The sequence below is a fragment of the Lepidochelys kempii genome, chromosome 5, assembly GCF_965140265.1.
Source record: "Lepidochelys kempii isolate rLepKem1 chromosome 5, rLepKem1.hap2, whole genome shotgun sequence".
NCBI classification, from domain to species: Eukaryota; Metazoa; Chordata; order Testudines; family Cheloniidae; genus Lepidochelys; species Lepidochelys kempii.
Window position 1 is genome coordinate 108382774 of NC_133260.1, and position 19790 is coordinate 108402563.

At 39.9% G+C, this 19790-nt stretch overlaps 1 protein-coding gene across 4 annotated transcripts in view; it reads left to right on the forward strand.

Moving 5' to 3' along the window:
• The window catches only part of TYRP1 (tyrosinase related protein 1), a 35072-nt gene extending 15572 nt beyond the window's left edge, over nt 1-19500 (forward strand). For 2 of the 4 annotated variants that reach the window (XM_073346257.1, XM_073346256.1), the window contains exons 3-9: nt 6647-7111; nt 9164-9486; nt 11783-11987; nt 13069-13236; nt 16332-16511; nt 18097-18243; nt 18822-19500. In XM_073346257.1, the coding sequence (XP_073202358.1) occupies nt 6730-7111; nt 9164-9486; nt 11783-11987; nt 13069-13236; nt 16332-16511; nt 18097-18243; nt 18822-19027 (1611 nt within the window). In that variant the 5' untranslated portion in view covers nt 6647-6729 and the 3' untranslated portion in view covers nt 19028-19500. Of the gene's footprint in view, nt 1-3629; nt 3696-6646; nt 7112-9163; nt 9487-11782; nt 11988-13068; nt 13237-16331; nt 16512-18096; nt 18244-18821 lie in introns of those variants that run through there. The other 2 variants (XM_073346259.1, XM_073346258.1) reach the window with 2 other exon arrangements.
• Nucleotides 19501-19790: the final 290 nt, after the last annotated feature.

The following is a 19790-nucleotide window of genomic DNA, read 5'->3' on the forward strand; positions in this document are numbered from 1 at the left end:
TCTAGTCCTAAAGACTGTTGTTTTAACTATGTATTGCTTAGTATGTGCTAGAAAAAGAAAAATGAAGTAAACTATATACTTTGTATGCACTTTCTACATATGCTTGCACATTTTACAGTGAAAGGAGATGCACACAGTTCTGTATTTCTTGTTCACTGCCTTGGTTTGCAAAATCAATGTACCAAATAAAGTGAACAAGAAATGCCAACGAAGTTAAACATACACAGCAGTGTAAAGTAAATAGGGATACATATGTATAATTAAGCCCCTGCCCACTAGAATTAGTAAAGTCTAAAAAGATGATCTACCTGCAGGGACAAATTTGTTTCACTAACTACTCAGCACAAGTAGAGCTAATAAAGATCTCTTTCCTAATGACGATCTTTACAGCAACAAGAAAGACATGGGAATATATCCTTACAATTATATGCCTTTTCATGTGTTCTGGGATGGATGTTCTCATATTCTAAATTAATAGCTTTGTGAATTACATCTCCATTCAGATTATATAGATTATAAACTGACTTCTAAGAACTGAAGCTTGTGCAAAGGTTTCTGGGAGGCAGGGATTTTCAAAGGAGTCAGGAGCCAAGTATCCACTGAAAGTCAAAGGGAATTGGATACCCAACTCTCTTAGGGCTCTTTGAAAATCCTAGCTTCAATTCCCAAATTCTAGGCACATCAAGTTTATGTCATTGAGCAGTGATATTATATGATGGAATTTCACACTCTGTAGCTGCATCCTGATTCTTCAAGAACTGACTGTTTATGAATGGGTGGCAGTGGCATGGTGCGGTATGTTAGCACAGGTACATGTTGCTGACAAGAAGAAGAACAGCAAGGTTTAGGCTGGTAGTGGAGGATGATCCTGGAGCTGAGAGAAAGAGGTTGGGAGGGAAAAGCTGCTGAAGAGGCACAACCAAGTTAACAAGGGGCTCCAACAGAGTCACTGTCTCCTGATACGGTCTTGCAAGGGGTCTCTGCTTCTCCTGACTGGCCCTACTTTGTTTGCTCACAGGTCAGTTCCTGGACCTTCACTTCCAATTAAATCTATCAGCAGTTCAATTTTAGGGCTTGCTGTTTTCTTGGATGCAGAGTTGTTGTAGCCATGCTGGTCCCAGGATATTAAAAAGACAAGGTGTATGAAGTAATATCATGGAGGCTGACTGGTGCAAGGGCTCTCACCACTTTGCTATCTCAGGCCTTTCTACCCCCTCTTCCATCTCTGTACTTTCTCCTGTATAGCAGGTCTTGTTTTCTCTATTGTTTGCAGCTATGGGTGCCTGCCTCCAAGATTGGCAGCTCTGGCATCTGTGTGGGGTGTTATCAAGCTGCTTGCTTGTAAACAGGAGAGGCTCTTTTTGCCTCCTCTGTCTATGCTCAGTATGCAGGTTTTCCATCACAACCCCTTAATGATCTAATTTATATTGGTTTTATACACCACGGGCTAAATCCTCAGCTGATGTAAATTGGTATAGGTCCATTGATTTCAGTGGACATGAGCTGAGGATCTGGTCCTGTAACTCTTATTTCAGCTGTCACTCTTAACTATGGTGTTAATGAGATGAGAATCAGGCCCTGTTTAGGGAAGGAGGGACCTTAGGTCCCAGATCTACAGGAGTGAAAGATGGGATAAAGATTCAGAATGGCCAGTTAAACACACACCCAATATGGTTTGGAAGCAGAAAGAAGAGTTTCTGGAGCCTTTCAGAGAGAACGTGGAGAAACAACCTGGGTTCAAAAGAAAGGTCTTATGATCTTGAGGAACGCAGAAAATGACTTTAGAATATGAAGATGGAGTACTAAAAGTACAAGCAGAAGGAGGAATGAGGTCAAAAGAATCAGAAAAAGAAATATGGACGTAAACAAACAGAAAAAAGGCAGAGATGAAGAAAAGTGAAGCAGAAGCAGCACTCCTCTGGCAAATAGCTTCACATCAGGGAAGAAGTGCCAATTTTTATAAAATAAGACAACAACAACAAAATCACAGGATCCATGACCTCAGTGACAAGCGTATTTCCCTAATGGCGTAGAAGCATGTGACAGGAGATTATATAATTATGCTGTCAAGTACTGGCATCGATGAATACTAGCCATTGTGTTGCATGCAAAAAACTCCTTCTGTGTTGTGAATAGCCAGAGGTGTCACATTTTTTTTCTTGACTTCCACAGTTCATGTGAAATGCCTTCAAAAGTAGCTAAAGAAAAACGTGGAAACTGAGAGAATAAAAGAGCGTGATGAGCTTTTAAAATATTGGGGCTGTCAAGATGGGAGCCTGAAACATATTTGTAAATGCATATGACACATTAAAGTCATTTGAAAACTCTTATGGCTGTCACTGGCTTGTCTGTGCCTTAAATCCCTGTGTCAGCATTTCAGGAAACTGTGCTCCATTTGAAACTCAAAAGCAATGCTGTTTCTGGAAATGGCCTTGCATTGCTTCAGGAACAGATGGGTCATTAATCATGGTAAGCTTTGGTAACAGGAGATTATCAAATGGGTCTGAAGTTTGGTTCATTTCACAAACACCCAGAAGTTTTTTCCATCCTCCTGTATATATATTTAGTCTGAAAAAAATAGGCTTGATTTCTTGGGGACACAGCCTTGCTCATGATATTTCATCACTTTCAGTTCCAGGCAGGCAAGAAAGCAGGTAAGCAACAATTAAAAAAAATAAAAATATGCAGAACCAACCACGTGTTTTTAAACCAAAAAGGTACTGGGGAACATACTGAATGGCACCCTTGCTGCCACCTTGGCCTCTCCAGACATATGAGACATAGTTTGTTCAACCTTTGTAAGAATATTATACTACTTCCTGAAAGTAAAGCTCCTTGGCCTCCAGTAATACGTACTGTACTTTTAATACTGAAGGAAACCATTTTCAAGTTATTTACATCCAAATATTTGACCAAAACTGAAGTTGTTACAATCAGAGACATTATTCTAGCTTAGTGTTTTTTAAACTTCATAATCACCAAGATTTCCTTTAAAATGCTTTTAAAAGAAAAATAAAAAGCATAAAAAGAAAAAGGGCCCCAAATTGCCCAAACTTCATACCAGATGCCCCAAGCCAGAAACTCTATATACCAAAGAATGAGCAGCACTGGCTCTAAAGGCACCATAGCTGGCGGTTTGGGAGGATGCATCACAGCCATACAAGAGCAATAGGCATGCGACCAGAAGGTTTCTATACCAATCTGGACTGGCATAAACCAGTGTTGCCCTCTTACCAGCAGAAACCCTAAGATAGGGTGGCAAGGCAACACCAATGCCATCTACTTTTTTTCTGGGGTGAATTGCCATGTAACCACAGGACGAAGTCATGCGCCATTCCACCTCTTCCTCCTCCTTTCTTATCTAACACACTAGCAGCCTCTGAATCAGCCTAGGATGCTCATGCTCCCAGCAACTTACCCATGGGGTTCTGATTAATGAAGAAAATGATAAAAAAAAATATGTCCAGGGTTTGAATATGGGTGACACTTTGTATGTTAACTTTATGAGGAAAAATTTGATTAACGTGTTCATTAAGGACCACACATAAAACTCCAGCTAAACAACTTGGATCACCTCCTCTACTCTTTTTCCCCACTATTGCAACCGAGAGCAGCGAAGACAGCGAAACAGGAGAAACAATCAATGATGAACCCAATGACAATACGCCTGTAAAAGAGGAAGATCGATTTAATCAGTGAGTCAGCTACTTTTGAATTGAGACCCAAAATCCATATGTGAAAATACACGCACACGTGCATGCCGCAAGTGTATTCCTACACTTGAATGATGTTACAATATAAAAATTGTTCTAGTAAAACTACATGTGAAACTCAAATGTAGTGCGTTAGTATAATCTCTAGGGCCAAATCCTCCAAACCCAGAAGGGCAGTAGGAGGATCCAAGAGCAACAGTACCAGAGATTTCAGAGTAGCAGCCGTGTTGGTCTGTATGCGCAAAAAGAAAAGGAGGACTTGTGGCACCTTAGAGACTAACCAATTTATGTTTATGAAAGGTAACTGTGTGTGTTTTGGGTGTACCACAGAATGCAGCTCTGCTACAATCTCTGTATCAGGTCTGCAGAGGGGAGATTTGGGAATATGAAATGCACATAAATCCGCTGACCAAAATCCACACGTGGAGCGGCTGTAGAAAAGTTCTACCCTGTGCCTGCCAGCATAGGGGAAGACACCTTCAGCCAAAATACATAAAGTAGTACTTCTGTGCACTGTTTTGAGGGAGCAAGATTTAGGATTTCAGGAGTTAGGGTTGCAGGATTGATTTAAAAAAAAGCAGATAGATTAGAAGGGAGAAGATAGGGAGTGAGCAAGATGGAAAAGGAGAGAACATAATGGAAGCCCTTGTAATGTTAGTAATTGGCACTGGTCTGCTGCAAATGGCAGAATGCAGAGGAGCACTTGAGGGTCACAGTTAATTGAGTAAGAGCTCATGGGTCTTGACTGGGTCATATGACTCATAGGCTTAAGGCTTATTGGGAATATCCACACTTACCTGGCAGTGATAGGAACAATAGTTTCAGTAAATGAGCTCTCATCCTGAGGCTTGCATATGCACAGAAGGGAAGAAGGGATGGGGCAGCAATTTCTGCTATCTACCAGGTACACCACCTTTGAATTCAGAGTAACAGCCGTGTTAGTCTGTATTCGCAAAAAGAAAAGGAGTACTTGTGGCACCTTAGAGACTAACCAATTTATTTGAGCATGAGCTTTCGTGAGCTACAGCTCACTTCATCGGATGCATGCCGTGGAAACTGCAGCAGACTTTATTTATACCCAGAGAATATGAAAAAATACCTCCTCCCACCCCACTGTCCTGCTGGTAATAGCTTATCTAAAGTGATCATCAGGTGGGCCATTTCCAGCACAAATCCAGGTTTTCTCACCCTCCACCCCCCCAGACACAAATATTTATTTATTTATTATCATGCACATTGTGTAAAGAGTTGTCACTTTGGATGGGCTATCACCAGCAGGAGAGTGAATTTGTGTGGGGGGGTGGAGGGTGAGAAAACCTGGATTTGTGCTGGAAATGGCCCACCTGATGATCACTTTAGATAAACTATTACCAGCAGGACAGTGGGGTGGGAGGAGGTATTGTTTCATATTCTCTGTGTATAAATAAAGTCTGCTGCAGTTTCCACGGCATGCATCCGATGAAGTGAGCTGTAGCTCACGAAAGCTCATGCTCAAATAAATTGGTTAGTCTCTAAGGTGCCACAAGTACTCCTTTTCTTTTCACCTTTGAATTGTTTCCCAGAAAATGTTACATGTTATCTTGATGCCATTTCCTGTCAGAACTTCCCATCTTGCCGCAGGCTGTCCTCTTCCTGACAACAGGGGTGGGTGAGGAGGGGATTCGGAAGAGAGGGGATGACTGAGTAAAGTCAGTTTTGGTCAAAGGGAAATTTACCTGAGAAGGACTGAGTAAATATTATGGAAGGATCTCAGGATATGTCCCATGCTGGCAGGAGTGATCTTGAAGCAACTTTAGCATAAAACTAATTTTCAACAAATGAGATACACCATGACTGATTGCTCAAAATTGCATAAAGTTGAGCTATGAGAGTTCTCTATCCATCAACAATCAGAGACATGCTAGGATGAGTTATGGGTCACTTCTTGCTACTTGACTGAACCTAACCTGAGGATGAGACCTTGGTGCTGCATTGAATGACAGTGATTGGATTTCACAGGGAGAGGAGTATTACCTAGAAAAAGTGGCTCTGTCTTCCCTACAGTGGGACCATGGTGGCTCAGCAGGTTTAACGATTAGCTGAACATGGACTATTTGCTTGCTATTCATTGTGTGAAATGACAGCCTTTTGCTGTGTAAGTAACATGTCTGTGTCCTTTGTTGTGGCCTGCCCTTTAAAATGTCATTCTTAGCATTTAAAGGAATACCATTAAACATAAGCTTTCTCATTTTCTTTGTCTAAAGAATAGTCTGTTTTCAAAGAACCTTTATTAAAAATAAAAGCCTCTACTAGTGCTCTGTTTTGATTTCAATTACTTGCCTCTGACCTTTGCTAAACCATGTAAAATCACAAGGATATCCGCATGAAAGAAATCATATGCTGTTGAAATACTTAAAGCCTGGGGAAACTCACTGAAGTAGAAACAGATTAGAACAAGAGAGCGGGAAAGGCCAAGCCAAACTCTGTTGGCAGAGCCAGGATTAAAAAGCAGATAGAAACAGGAAAGAAGTTACCACTGTTTAGTTCAGGGTAAGAGCAACTGTAGAACACATTGAGACAAAACAGAAGCTCAGCAAAGAGGAGTTCAGAGAAAGGTACAAGGCAGAGGCCGTGGGTTTCGTAGCTTATTAATCACAGACTTTTCAATGGAGCAGACAGTAAGAGCAGGGAAATACTAAATACAGAACAAGAGAGGTAGATCAGATTAATTCAGAAAAGGTGAAGGTAAATCAAAGACCATAGAAATACTTGGATTGAAGATGCTAGTCCCTAACATTATTTAGTGACAGTGAAAGAATATCTGTCTGGAAGGAATGCAATGAGAATTATGGTTTGGGAAGCACCTTCAAGTCTGTGAGTGGAGGATCTGAGACTGAGGGGACAGTGTGGAGTTTTGTATCACCTTATCTCCTCCCTCTCTCTCTTTTCTTCAGTGTAGCTTGTGCTTTACAAGACAGAAGAGAACAGAGTGTGCTGGCTGCTGGCTTCTTCTTGCCACCTCTCCTGGATTATTATTATGCAGCACTCCATACTGCTGTGCTTCTTCTTGCCACCACTCCTTACCCTGCTCAGCCAAGCTAGAGCTCAGTTCCCGCGCCAATGTGCTACGGTTGATTCCTTGAGAAGTGGCGAGTGTTGTCCGGATTTGTCTCCGGAGTTCGGGCCTGGTACGGATCGCTGTGGTTCATCTTCAGGAAGGGGTCAGTGTGTACCAGTGATAGCAGACTCACGGCCCCATGGCCCACAGTACATGCATGATGGCCAAGATGACCGTGAGCAGTGGCCCTTACGCTTCTTCAATCGAACCTGCAGCTGCAATGGTAACTTCTCCGGTTATGACTGTGGGTCTTGCCGACCTGGCTGGAGTGGAGCTGCCTGTAACCAGCAGATCCGCACAGGTAAGGGCATCAAAAATAGAGAAGAGACACTGCTGGTCACCAATGCTAAGTGTAAAGTGTATTTGGCTTCCTATCGCCTTTACAGAGTAAACTATCCCTGACACCCTATTTAGAAATCTATATTGCAACAGGACTGTTAAACTGGGCTGTCAATTGAGCCAATAATGCCTTGGATTTTCAGAAGTGCTGAACACCCACAAACCCCAAAGGAAGAAGCAGGTGCTCAGCACTTCTGACAATCAGGCCCTAAATATATTGATAGTCAATAACAGTCGGTTTGAAATGCATAGGTGAGTAAGAATGGAGAGAGAATTTAGTAATATTTTCTCTTATTTAACTTTCTGAACTATGTAAATACTTTTAGGGTTTAAAATTATTAGTCATGGGATTTTTTTAATGTTTAAATTGTTGGATTCTGTAAAAATATATATGTGTGAGGAAACCATAAACAAGCGTTTCTACCTAGGCACCATGAAGGACTCTATCTAGAGTGGGTGAGATGTGATAGATCTGTAATATAAGTGAGCAGTGGCTACTGCAAAAAAAAATCCACTCTCTTTATTTTCACCATGAAAGTAACGTTAAGTGCTCTGTACACTCCAAAACAAAGGTTAAAATAAGGATTATAAATTAAAAATCTTTGCAGTTGAATTCCTGAAAGCAAGCTTAACTAAAGGACAAGAGACCCAAAAATCTTATTCAAACTCTATGCCTGAACAGGCAACGGGAAAGCAAAAGTTAATGCTCATTAATCAGGGCTTGCTGAAGACAAGGGAGTTATATCAGCTTTTGCCAGCTGATCTGGCTCTAGCCCTGTACCAACTACTGAAAGGGACAAGTAACAGAAAAAGAAACTTTTAACAGACCCACACAGCCCTGATGAAATAAACATGAGTTTAGAATTGTAAAATTAACTGCTGTATGATCAGTTTTAAAACAGTTATTGGTTATAGTTTGCATATCCATCATCGATACCACAAATAATTTTAAACTATGGGTTGATAGAATAATATATTTTGAATTATATATTTTTGTTGGCTCCAAAATAGCTATTATAGTTTGTTGGATCAAACATTTTGAAGTGCAAATAATGTAATGTATGTAACTAAATACAGTACCACGTCTAAACATTTCTAAAGAGCCTATTTCTCTGTGTTAGTGTGTATGTGTGGTATTTTATATATAGAGATGTGTGTGTAAATGTTTAGGTTTTCAGTTAAACTCATAAGAATCAAAAGCACACTTTTCTGTATATGAAGTTACTGGCAGAAGTCCACTGAAGACTAAGAGAAAACTCCCATTGACTTCAGTGGGCACAGGATTTCATCCACTGTGTCCACAACTGACTGTGTATAGAAATGTAGTTGTTTTAGAATTCAGGATAGTTGTGATAACTAAAATGGGTGGCTGCTTGCTGGAAAATAGAGGAACTTTTATCTCTGACTCAAGAGGTAACTTGAACTCTGTCCCACTAGTAGATAGTGAAATTCTTCTCAGCAGCGATATAATCCAGGCTTTTGCTTCTCAAGCTCCCTCGTTCTGCCTCACAGATTCAATCAAAATGATGGGCTTTTAAAAATGTTATAATACAACATGAGGAGGCAAAACTTTATAATGTAAAGGCCGGTATATAGCACTCTCTTATTTATGTTAAAGTGATACCATGAAAAAATGTGTACTGGATTTACCTTTGAAGTGTGTCTGACAAAGAACTCACCCTTAAATATCTAGCTGCTATCAAATCTAAAAACAAATAATAATAATAATAATAATAATAATTAATAATAATTAATAAGTAAGTATGCGATAACTCTTCCAAAAGCACTAAATTCTTTTTCCACCATGTCCATTCATCCTAGTCATGGGTCAGATTCTCCTGCCCTTACTCATGTTGAGTAGCACCCTACCTCCACAGTGGCCCCAATGAAAACAACCGGGCTGCTTGAGGAAAAAGGAGGTACTTATGAGTAAGGCTAATAGACTCTGAACTTGTGAAAATGAGATGTGGGTATTCACTACCTTTATAACTGACTTCTGTTTAATCCCTTAAAGTCAGGAGGAACCTTCTGGACCTGAGTGCGGAGGAAAGGAATAATTTTGTCAATGCCCTACACCAAGCCAAGACTACAATACATCCTGATATTGTCATAGCCACCAGGAGACATGAGGAGATACTGGGACCTGATGGCAACACACCACAATTTGAAAATGTGTCCATTTATAACTACTTTGTGTGGTCCCATTATTACTCTGTCAGAAAGACTTTCCTTGGTGCAGGGCAGCAAAGTTTTGGAGGAGTGGATTTCTCTCATGAAGGACCAGCATTTCTCACTTGGCATAGGTATCATCTACTGCAGCTGGAGAGAGACATGCAGGTGAAGTTTGCACTAATATTGAAATTGTTTTTGTTCATGTTCCATGCTGCCCAGTTAAAGAGCAGACTGACTTCCCCCCACATTCCAGTGCAGAGAGATACATTGCAGATCTTTCTAGATGGTTTCCATTACTCAATTTCAATTCCAGTATTATCAGACATATTACATCATTTGAGGGTGTTTTTAGGTTGCTAGGAGCATATAAAAAGTAGAAACACTATTTCAACTATAGCAGTCTAACAACTATAAAATTTCTCTCAAAGCTTCCTTTAAAAAACAGCAGTATTCCCTATATATTTCCTTTTAAATTCTGTAATTTATGCAATAAACACAATTGTTAATGATACTTCTAAATTGTGGGGGCTGATTCTTGACTCACACTAGTCGAAAGCAGGAATAATTCCAACAAAATCAATGGATTTGTAGTGTGAGATCAGAATCAAATCCTAGGCATGTGATTAGCTCAAACAGCTAGAGAAAAGAGCAAATCAGGAGATCCTATTACATAAATCGGTGGTTCTCCATCTTCCTCATTCTGTGGACCACTTCATAAGCGCAAGAAAGATCTGCTTATGGACAAACGCTCATCCCAGTGACTCAGTTCCCCAGTGCTTAATTCTCAAAATGTTTCAATATGAGGAAGAAAATCCATGGTTCACTGTTTGTCCATGGAACAGAATATGAGCACCATAGATATACAGAATCACATTAAGAATATAAGGAGTACGTAGATGTTTCACCCCCCAGTTCTTTTCAGGTTTTTAATTTATGGTTGCCTGTCTTATTAAAATTCCTGAGTGAAAAAAATACACATGTGGAAAAAACATAATTTCTTAAAATCTAGGGGGGAAATAATCAAATTGAGTTTTCTGTGAGCAGTTCACAGACGATTAAATGAATGCACATGACAGTATGTGATTTATATTTTGTCTTTGATTTCTAGCAAAATATTTGGTCGATTAGCTGTAGGTAATTCTGTCTTGTGTAGTTAATTGCAGATCTCTGAAGCCTTCACATAATGTTCTTGGGTTCATCAGAATGGAAGGACAGAAGGAAATAGACTAAAAGCTTCAACATTCCTTGTGTACATTCCAATCCTCCAATCCTATGTGTTATGTATCAGTAAGAGGGATTTATAATACATGTGATAAATTAAATATCTTAATTTAAGGAGAGAGAGAAATGTTGCCAAAATAGACAGGTGTTTGAAGTAATTTAACTATCAATCCACAAACTAAGCATTAATGACTAACTTGGAGGTCATTACTAGTTAGGTAATGACTGTCTACTGGCAATTCCTACCTGAAGTGGAATAGAACATCTCATTAGTAAAGACCACCTATTTTTAAAAAATAAAGGTAAAGGGGAAGATAGAATAAATTAAAATAAGTTAAACCCCCAGAAAGGCTAAACCCACTTTGAAACCAGAAATTCCCCTGAAGTCAATAAGATTCCTGCATATGGAATCCTTGAAAAATCCTAGCCCTTAATGGGTTAATAGACTAATCTAGTATAGGTTAGTAAAGTACATCATTAGTGAAGTTAATTTGATGGTCATTGTGTCCTAGTGAATTTCACAGTTGCCCATCTCTAATCAGAAATGGAACTGAATCCCAAACACCGAAAGAGCAAACCTCTTATCGTCTTTCCCACTACTCTGTAGTCCTGTAGTTCACTGAAGGTAATTTGCTTTTATGTTTGCTTTGCTTGTCAAAAGCCAGTGCTATCATGTTTGATTAGCCTTAAGTATATTTAATATTAAAATAGAATTATTTGGAAAAAATAGGACAGCAGTAATGTCTTATGGTTCTTAGTACAGATAATCGGGCTGCTTTCTAAAATACTTCAGGAAAGCATCAAGTTACGGATCAAATTAGATAACATATGCAGTGCTATTAATGAGAAAATTCAGTGACTCAATGTAACAATTTGACTCTGAGTGCTGTCAAAGGCCCAAAGTTCATAAACTGAGAAATTAAGGGAAATATTTGTCTTTATTCTCTTTCAGTTATGGTAATCCTAGGGGGTTACCTGTAACAACAGCAGGTAAACATTTTTTGGACACGACTGTTGGGGGGCTGCGTTTTTTTTAAATTGATCAAACATAGCACTTTGATTTTGTTAATGGGGACATGTAGGATGAGATTCCCCAAAGTACCTATATCAGTTTGGATCACAAGTCTCATTGAGAGTCACTGATGCCACTGCTCGTAACTCATTTTGGAAAATCCCTCTCATTATGAATATTACATTGTTCCAGTGAAGGCACACATTAACATAGTGTTCTCTTGGTTAGGAGATGCTACAGGATCCCTCTTTTGCACTTCCCTATTGGAATTTTGCTACTGGTGGAAACACCTGCGATATTTGCACAGATGACTTGATGGGCGCTCGAAGCAATTTTGACATCTCTCTTATAAGTCAGAATTCCATCTTCTCCCAGTGGCGTGTGCTCTGTGAAAACCTAGAAGACTATGATAACTTGGGAACCATTTGTAACAGTAAGTTTGTCTGCTGACAGATTTTTTTGAGTGAACGGTCCTATAATAGTAAATAATCACAATCCTTTGCTTTCAAATGCACTTTCCATCAGAGGATGACAGAGTGTTTTGCAAACATTAATGAATGAAGTCTCTCAACACCCTTCTGAGGTAGGAAAGGGTTTGTCTCCCAGTTTCACAGACAAGCAAACTGAGGCACAAAGGGGTTAAGCAGTTGCTTTGGAAGCTTGTTCAGACCAGGGGAAACAGAAGAATTCATTCTAAACTCTTACTCCCTTTCTTATGTGTTAGCCACAAGTATATCCTTCCTGGAAGAACAATTAATACTGTTTTATACATTTTGTTACCTTTGGTGCCTGAATGTGGTCGTGTCCACCTAGTCATTCCTTAGCTTTGGATATCTTCCAACTCACTCAGATAACCACGCTCATAACACCTACGTTTAAAGGGGAGAACACATAACAAACCGTACCCAAGGGTGGGTACGCAATAGCAGGGACAGAACCTCAGATCCCTGGATTTTAATACATGAGCTTCTAATGCCTGAGATTAAAAAGAAAGGCATTTGCTTAGCCAAGACTGTAGCCTTTGTGGTCCAGCTACCACTAGAGGGGGACAGAGCACCACACTGAGTGGTTTACAAGCACACTGAGCGGTTTACAAGCACACTGAGCAAGATCCTTGACTCCTGGCCCAGCCCCAGCCCCTTTGTTCAAAGGAATCAGAAATCTACTCTATGAGGCTGCTGAAGATTCCCAACCAACTCTCAGACCTGATGAAGCAAGGGGGATTTCAGGAGCAGGAAGAGGGTGTGAACAAAATGTGTTACACTCCAGCTATCCCCAGCCCTAAAGAGCCATTGCAGCTTGTATAGGTGACAGCAACACTGAATACTCTAACATACACTGGCCCTCGACTTCCCACAGGCCTAGGGGGCACATCGATGGCTTTGAATAGTCTTTGCCCTCTCCCCAAATTGGATCCTGAATCAAGTCAAGTTTAGCCCATCCCAAGGATCTGGCCCACTGTTCTGTCAGAATGTTGCTTCATCATGCCTTTCTTTCTTCTCCCAAACCCCCAGGCACAGAAGGTGGTCCAATTCGAAGGAATCCTGCTGGAAATGTTGCCCGGCCCCTGGTTCAGCGTCTCCCAGAACCACAGGATGTTGCTCTTTGTTTAGAAGTTGGTTTGTTTGACACTCCTCCTTTCTATTCCAATTCAACAGACAGTTTCCGTAATACAGTAGAAGGCAAGTACCACAACTAAAAGTGCCTGGAACCAAAACAAAACGGGTGAGGGGACTAGCCCATTACACTCACCAGTTTTCCCTGCAGTGTTAAACAGCAGTATTGGCTCTGTGATGGGACATGGGCCATTTAAATTGTTTTACTTTTGTTAGCTTAGTGTAGTGAATAACTGTTACAACTTTGGGGCTGATCCCTGAAGAATACCAGACTCTGTCTGACACCCGTATGTGTGTGCAGGGGAGCCTCACCTTTCCTTTGAGCCCCTGCACAGATACAAAGAGAGTCCTTGCACAGGAGGCACAAAAGCTTTGTGGAGCTGCTGATGGTGCTGGCCTTTGTGATATAAGCTGGTCAATCAGTGGGGAGGATCCAGGGTCATGATCCAGGGTCCAGGTCCCACTGATTGTAATAGCTCCCTCTTCAAGGTTGACACAGTTGCTACAGGTTTCATTCCTTGGAAACTCCAGGAGGCATTTTGCCCCAGAAGACTCCCAGCGTTCCCAGTGGGCCTGGGTGGAAATCAGGGTAGCGTGAGACCTGAGAAAGTACTAGGGTTGTCAAACAATCAAAAACATTAACTGTGATTAATCACGCGATTAAAAAAATAATTGTGATTAATCACATGATTAATCACACTGTTAAACAATAGTTGAATACCATTTATTTAAATATTTTTGCATGTTTCCTACATTTTCAAATATATTGATTTCAATTACAACATAGAACACAAAGTGTACAGTGCTCACTTTATATTTATTTTTATTACAAATATTTGTGCTATAAAAAAGAAATAATATTTTTCAATTCACCTGAAACAAGTATGTAATACAATCTCTATCATGAAAGTTGAACTTACAAGTGTAGAATTATGTACAAAAGAATAACTACATTCAGAAATAAAACAATGTAAAACTTTAGAGCCTACAAGTCCACTCAGTCCTACTTCTTGATCAGTTGGTCAGTCAGACAAATAAATTTGTTTACATTTCCAGGAGATAATGCTGCCCACTTTCTTGTTTCCAATTTCACCTAAAAGTGAGAACAGGCATTCTCATGACACTGTTGGTGCCGGCATCGCAAGATATTTACATGTCAGATGCATTAAAGATTAATATGTCCCTTCATGCTTCAACCACCATTCCATAGGACATGTGTCCATGCTGATGATGGGTTGTGCTAGATAACCATCCAAAACAGTGTGAACCAACACATGTTCATTTTCATTATCTGAGTCAGATGCAACCAGCAAAAGGTTGATTTTCTTTTTTGGTGGTTCGAGTTCTGTGGTTTCTGCATTGTAATGTTGTTCTTTTAAGACTTCTTAAATCAAGCGACACAACTCATACCTCTCAGATTTTGGAAGGAACTTCAGTTTCTTAAACCTTGTGTCAAGTGCTTTAGCTATCTTTAGAAATCTGATATTGGAGCCTTCTTTCTGTTTTGTCAAATCTGCAGTGAAAGTGTTCTTAAATCAAACAACATATGCTGGGTTGTCATCTGAGATGACCATAACACAAAATATATGGCAGAATGCTAGTAAAATCATGGAGCAGGAGACATACAATTTTCCTCCAAGGGGTTCAGTCACAAATTGAATTAAAGCATTAATTTTTAACAAGCATCATCAGCATGGAAGCATGTCCTCTGGAATGGTGGCCAAAGCATGAAGGGGCATACGAATGTTTAGCCTATCTGGCATATAAATACCTTGCAATGCCAGCTACAAAAGTCCCATGCAAATGCCTGTTCTCACTTTCAGGGGACATTGTAAATAAGAAGCAGGCAGCAGTATCTCCCATAAATGTAAACAAACAAACTTGATGCACAGGATAAACAAGTGAACAGATCAATCATTAGAGATCTGCACGAATACAAAATTTGTATCCACATCTGATCAACAAACATGGTCTGCAGTTATCTGTATACGCACCTACATCCGTGGATGTGGATATCTGTGGATATAAAGTGGATATCCACAGATTTGCAGAGCTCTATCAATCGTTACCCCAACTGGGCCATATAAACCACTTTCTATCTTAACTCTATAAATCAAATTCAGAGTGAAATTTTCAATCATAAGCACCTAAATTGCATGAAACAAAAAAGAATTTGGGCATGTACATCTGAAAATTGGCCCCATGTGCTTCAGTCTCTGCTCAACTTAACTCTTCTTCTTTGTAAAATGCCAAAGAATTAATTTCAGACAAGGCTAGTAACCATGATAGGTTACCGAACAGTTAACTTCCAAATAATGGGCCAGATCCTCAGCTGGGATGAATCATTTTAGCTCCATTAACTCCAGTGAAGCTATGCCATTTTACAATAGCTGAGGATCTGGCTCATTGTGTTTATCTTGAAGAATGCATCATTGGAATCTGGGTGAACATGTGAAGTGATTGAGAGCTGTGGATGCTCAGCATCTCTGGAAAAACTGGCCACCAATATCTAGTACCTGATGGATTTGAAGACAGATTTTTATACATCCAAGTTTGAAAAATTTGCCCCAGATTTATAAGTTGGAAGAATTTTCATTATGATTTATTTTAAACCCTCTGACATGACATTTTTCAGATGTTAAGTGCTAATGGTGCTAGGGTATCTACACTGGGAAATCTGAGACTACTACTCCAGAAGGTAGTTTTCCAAAGTCAGTGTGTTGGCAGTCAATGTGTAAAAGACATGTGGAAAGCTGAAGTAACAGCTGGCCCATTAGAATACATGGTAGCATCGTCACACTTGTATCAGATAGTGGCTGCATTGATGGTTTCAATTATGTCCGGAGCCATTTAGAGCTGAAAACTATCGTTTCAGTGGCATGCTAGAAAATGTTTTATTTTTGCCACTGTTGTGCTAGATTCCACTTTGCTCCCATGAGACACAGAAGCAAGCTCATTCCATACTCACAGCATTCTTTTGCGAAGATTATTTTGATCTGAAAATGACATACTTTTGGGGGTGTAGCAGCCACCTATTTAAAATATCAATAGGTAGAGAAGGAGCAAATCAATAGAGAAAATAGCATCCAGCCTAGATTGCTGCTTCTGAACAAGCTTTTCACTAGGATTTTCACTGTGTTCCTCTTTATTTGTATACACAGGATACAGCGATCCTTCAGGGAAGTATGATCCGGCAGTTCGGAGCCTTCATAATTTGGCTCATCTGTTTTTGAATGGAACAGGGGGACAAACTCATTTATCTCCCAACGACCCTATTTTTGTCTTCTTGCACACGTTTACTGACGCTGTTTTTGATGAATGGCTGAGGAGACATAATCCTGGTGAGATGCATTTGTTATTTTCTGATCTTAGCAAAGTTGCTACCGATTCAGAATAGCTCAGCTGGCTCTTGGTGGACAGTGAGTACCCTCCGCAATTCAGATGTGAAGGTGGAATAAATGTCAATCACTTTCAACAACATTGGGATCTTTTTAGTAAAAGCTGCTCATTAAGGAGGGAATCCTACCACACATTGAGCCTCCACCCTTTATGTGTGTGAAAGAATGTGGTTGGTGTAAGTCAGGCACAGGTCAGGAAAGAAACCTTTGCAAATACATTGTATCTCAGAAAATTCAGGCAGATGAATCACGTAATCTATTGAAGCCTCAGGGTTCCACAATCACTCTGTGGCCTGGGAGGGAGAATTTCTTCTTGTCTGCCCAAAGAATACCTCAGTGCACACCCCTGCTACTCATTTGGAGTTACATTGTGATCTGCTGTTTCATGGATGTTCAAGAAAGACATGCAAAGACAACCCATCCACCCTTCATGATTCACGCAAGGGCCAATTTACAACCGCTGCTCCTGCTCCCTTCAGGGAGCAAATGAGCCAGAAAGGGTAAGAATAAAGTAGACAAGACTGGGGCCAGTGCACCAAGAGACAAATCTGTGCCACCCGAATGGTCAGTGCAGAGTGCATTCACCCTTGTCTACACAAAATTGGAAATTGTGCTTCACTTGGGGCAATGCAGCCCTCCACAACTCCTTACACAGGGATCTGTTGCAACCACACAACAGAGCCTTTTTTGTGCTGCTTCCCAAGAAGGGAGAAAGAATTTTCCATACATATTTTGAGGGAAGCTATTCTACATCTTGATGGTACAGAGTGGTTACATAATTTACCACAAGATCTTGTAGCATTTCCCATGACATCTCTAATGAGAAAAATAAAACCTGCTCCAATTATAAAAACTGACTCCAACTGACCCTTTTTTAATTTGACTAGGTCAATCACGCACTGCTATCCTATTGCAGCAAGTGACAAATTCAAAGCCCCAGCCACTTAAATTCAGCGCAAGATTTTGCAGTTACTGTGCTATAACAGCTAGCCTTTCAAACTTGTACAGTAACATTCAACGTTCATAGTAACATCAAATGGCATAACAGAACTTTTCATTACTGTAGTAAAAGGACCAGATCATGGCCCCAGAGATCCATCTATATGCACATCTCTCTTCTTGTACACAGGAAGAAATCAATCATTAGTTCTGTAAACATAGGCCTACATTTTCCAAAGAGATTAGCAACTTGGGGTACCAACTTGAGATATTTTAAAGGGTCTGATTTTAAAGCCAGAGCTGAGCAGCCACCTTCTCAAAATCAGACCCTGTCTAAAGTTGGGCCCTAAAATCACTAGTCACTTCTGAAAATGTACATTTGAATAATACTTTGTTTCATGCAGTTCTTCAGTCACTTGAAACATACCTTTTTGATCTCTGGTGCCACTGTGAAATAAAGGAAGCGTGCCTTCAATATATTTTCCTTTCCGCCTGTTTTAGACAAGTGTTCTCAGAATGCCCTGAATAGAATTTCAATCACTTTCATTTTTATTTCTTTATTAAAATGAAACCTTGTTTTCCAATTTAGATATTTCAATATACCCACTGGAGAATGCCCCTATTGGACATAATCGGCAGTATAACATGGTGCCTTTCTGGCCCCCAGTTACCAATAATGACATGTTTGTTCCTGCTCCAGAAAATCTGGGCTACAGTTATGATGTTCAATGGCCAAGTAAGTAGTTAAAAGCTTCATTATGTCGTCCTCTCTTCATTTTGTGTATGTCTGGGTGTATGTGGGTCATTTAGCAAAGTTGGTTTCAAATTTCAGAAATTTTAATTTGACACTGATCCAAAAGGTTGTTTACCTGTCCAAAGCTGGCTTTTAAAGGACTCATATTTGGACCATTGTACCATACTATTATACCCTGTGCATGTAATTAATCATAACCAGAGATGGGCCTGAACCAAGCATCTAAATTTGGACATCCCCAAGCTTTGGAGAAGTTCTGATCTAGAGTCAAACTTTAGCCCTGATCCACACACAAGTAAACCTTTCTGCCTGTATGGAATTCCAGTAAGGTCAGTTGGTTCTGCATGGGCTCATGAGTCTGCCTATATAAATCAGATTGCAAGAAAAATGTCTTTGTAGCTCGGGCCCATCTTAAGTCTATAATGACAGGCACTGAAGCGGACCTGACCAAAAGCATTTTGTTAAATAATGATGGATATTGAGATTTGGTCTAATTTTCAGCTGTATCTCTTGAGGCTTAACTTTTTTCTCTCTCTCTCTTCCTGCTTCCTTTCCACTAGGCCGGGCTCTGCAGGTCACAGAGATCATAACTATTGCAATAGTGACTGCATTGGTTCTGGTTGCAATTATTTTTGCTGGTGCTACATGTATTGTGCATGCTAGGAAAAACAAGGATGAATTGCATCAGCCTCTTCTCACTGACCAGTATGACCGGTATTCAGATGATTATGATAGTATACCAACCCCAGGCCAGTCTGTGGTTTGAAGAGGTGGGTTTTTTTTACCTACATCCAATAGAATCTATTCCTTCTGCTGTATTTTATAAATTCCAATAACTGATCTGCCCTAAAGTAAAGGACAAAAAGTGTCAATTGTTTTGATATATTTGCTTCAACTCCAATCTCCTCTTTCATCACACTCCAGGACCAGTATATCACCTCTGAAATACCAAGCGTGTGCTTATCTTGATAGACTTTCACTAATTTCCCAACCCTCACCTTGCTACAAGATGTTGTGGTATATTATGCAACCACTTTGTACCATCAAGATGTACAAGATGGCATTTTTGAGCACATTTCAGCTTGTTTTCTTGTAACACAATGAATCACTGAAGGTATTCAGGTGGTGTGCAGTTTATTTCCTCTTTAATTATCTACTGAAGTTTTTTCAACTTTCAAATAGAGGGAATATAAATTTTTCATTCTGAGAAGAGGAAAAGGGCTTTTTAATTTGCATTGCTGGATTTCCAATTCCTATTGTACAGTGACTCTCTTTACTTTCTGGGGGCACTGTTTGTACGATAAATTGTTTTTTCTGCTTCATATGTTCTTTCTTTATTAAAACTAGAATTCCTTAAAACAGTAATAAATATTTTTAAAATGTTCAGTAAATATTCCTTTTAGTCCCTGTTTCATCTGTAATCACCAGTCCACCAATGTAAAGAAAATTAATTGAATAGGGTGTGACAAAGTTCCTCCTTTACTTCGGTGGGTCTTGCACTTATTGGCGGATTTGCTCACCTTGGAGCT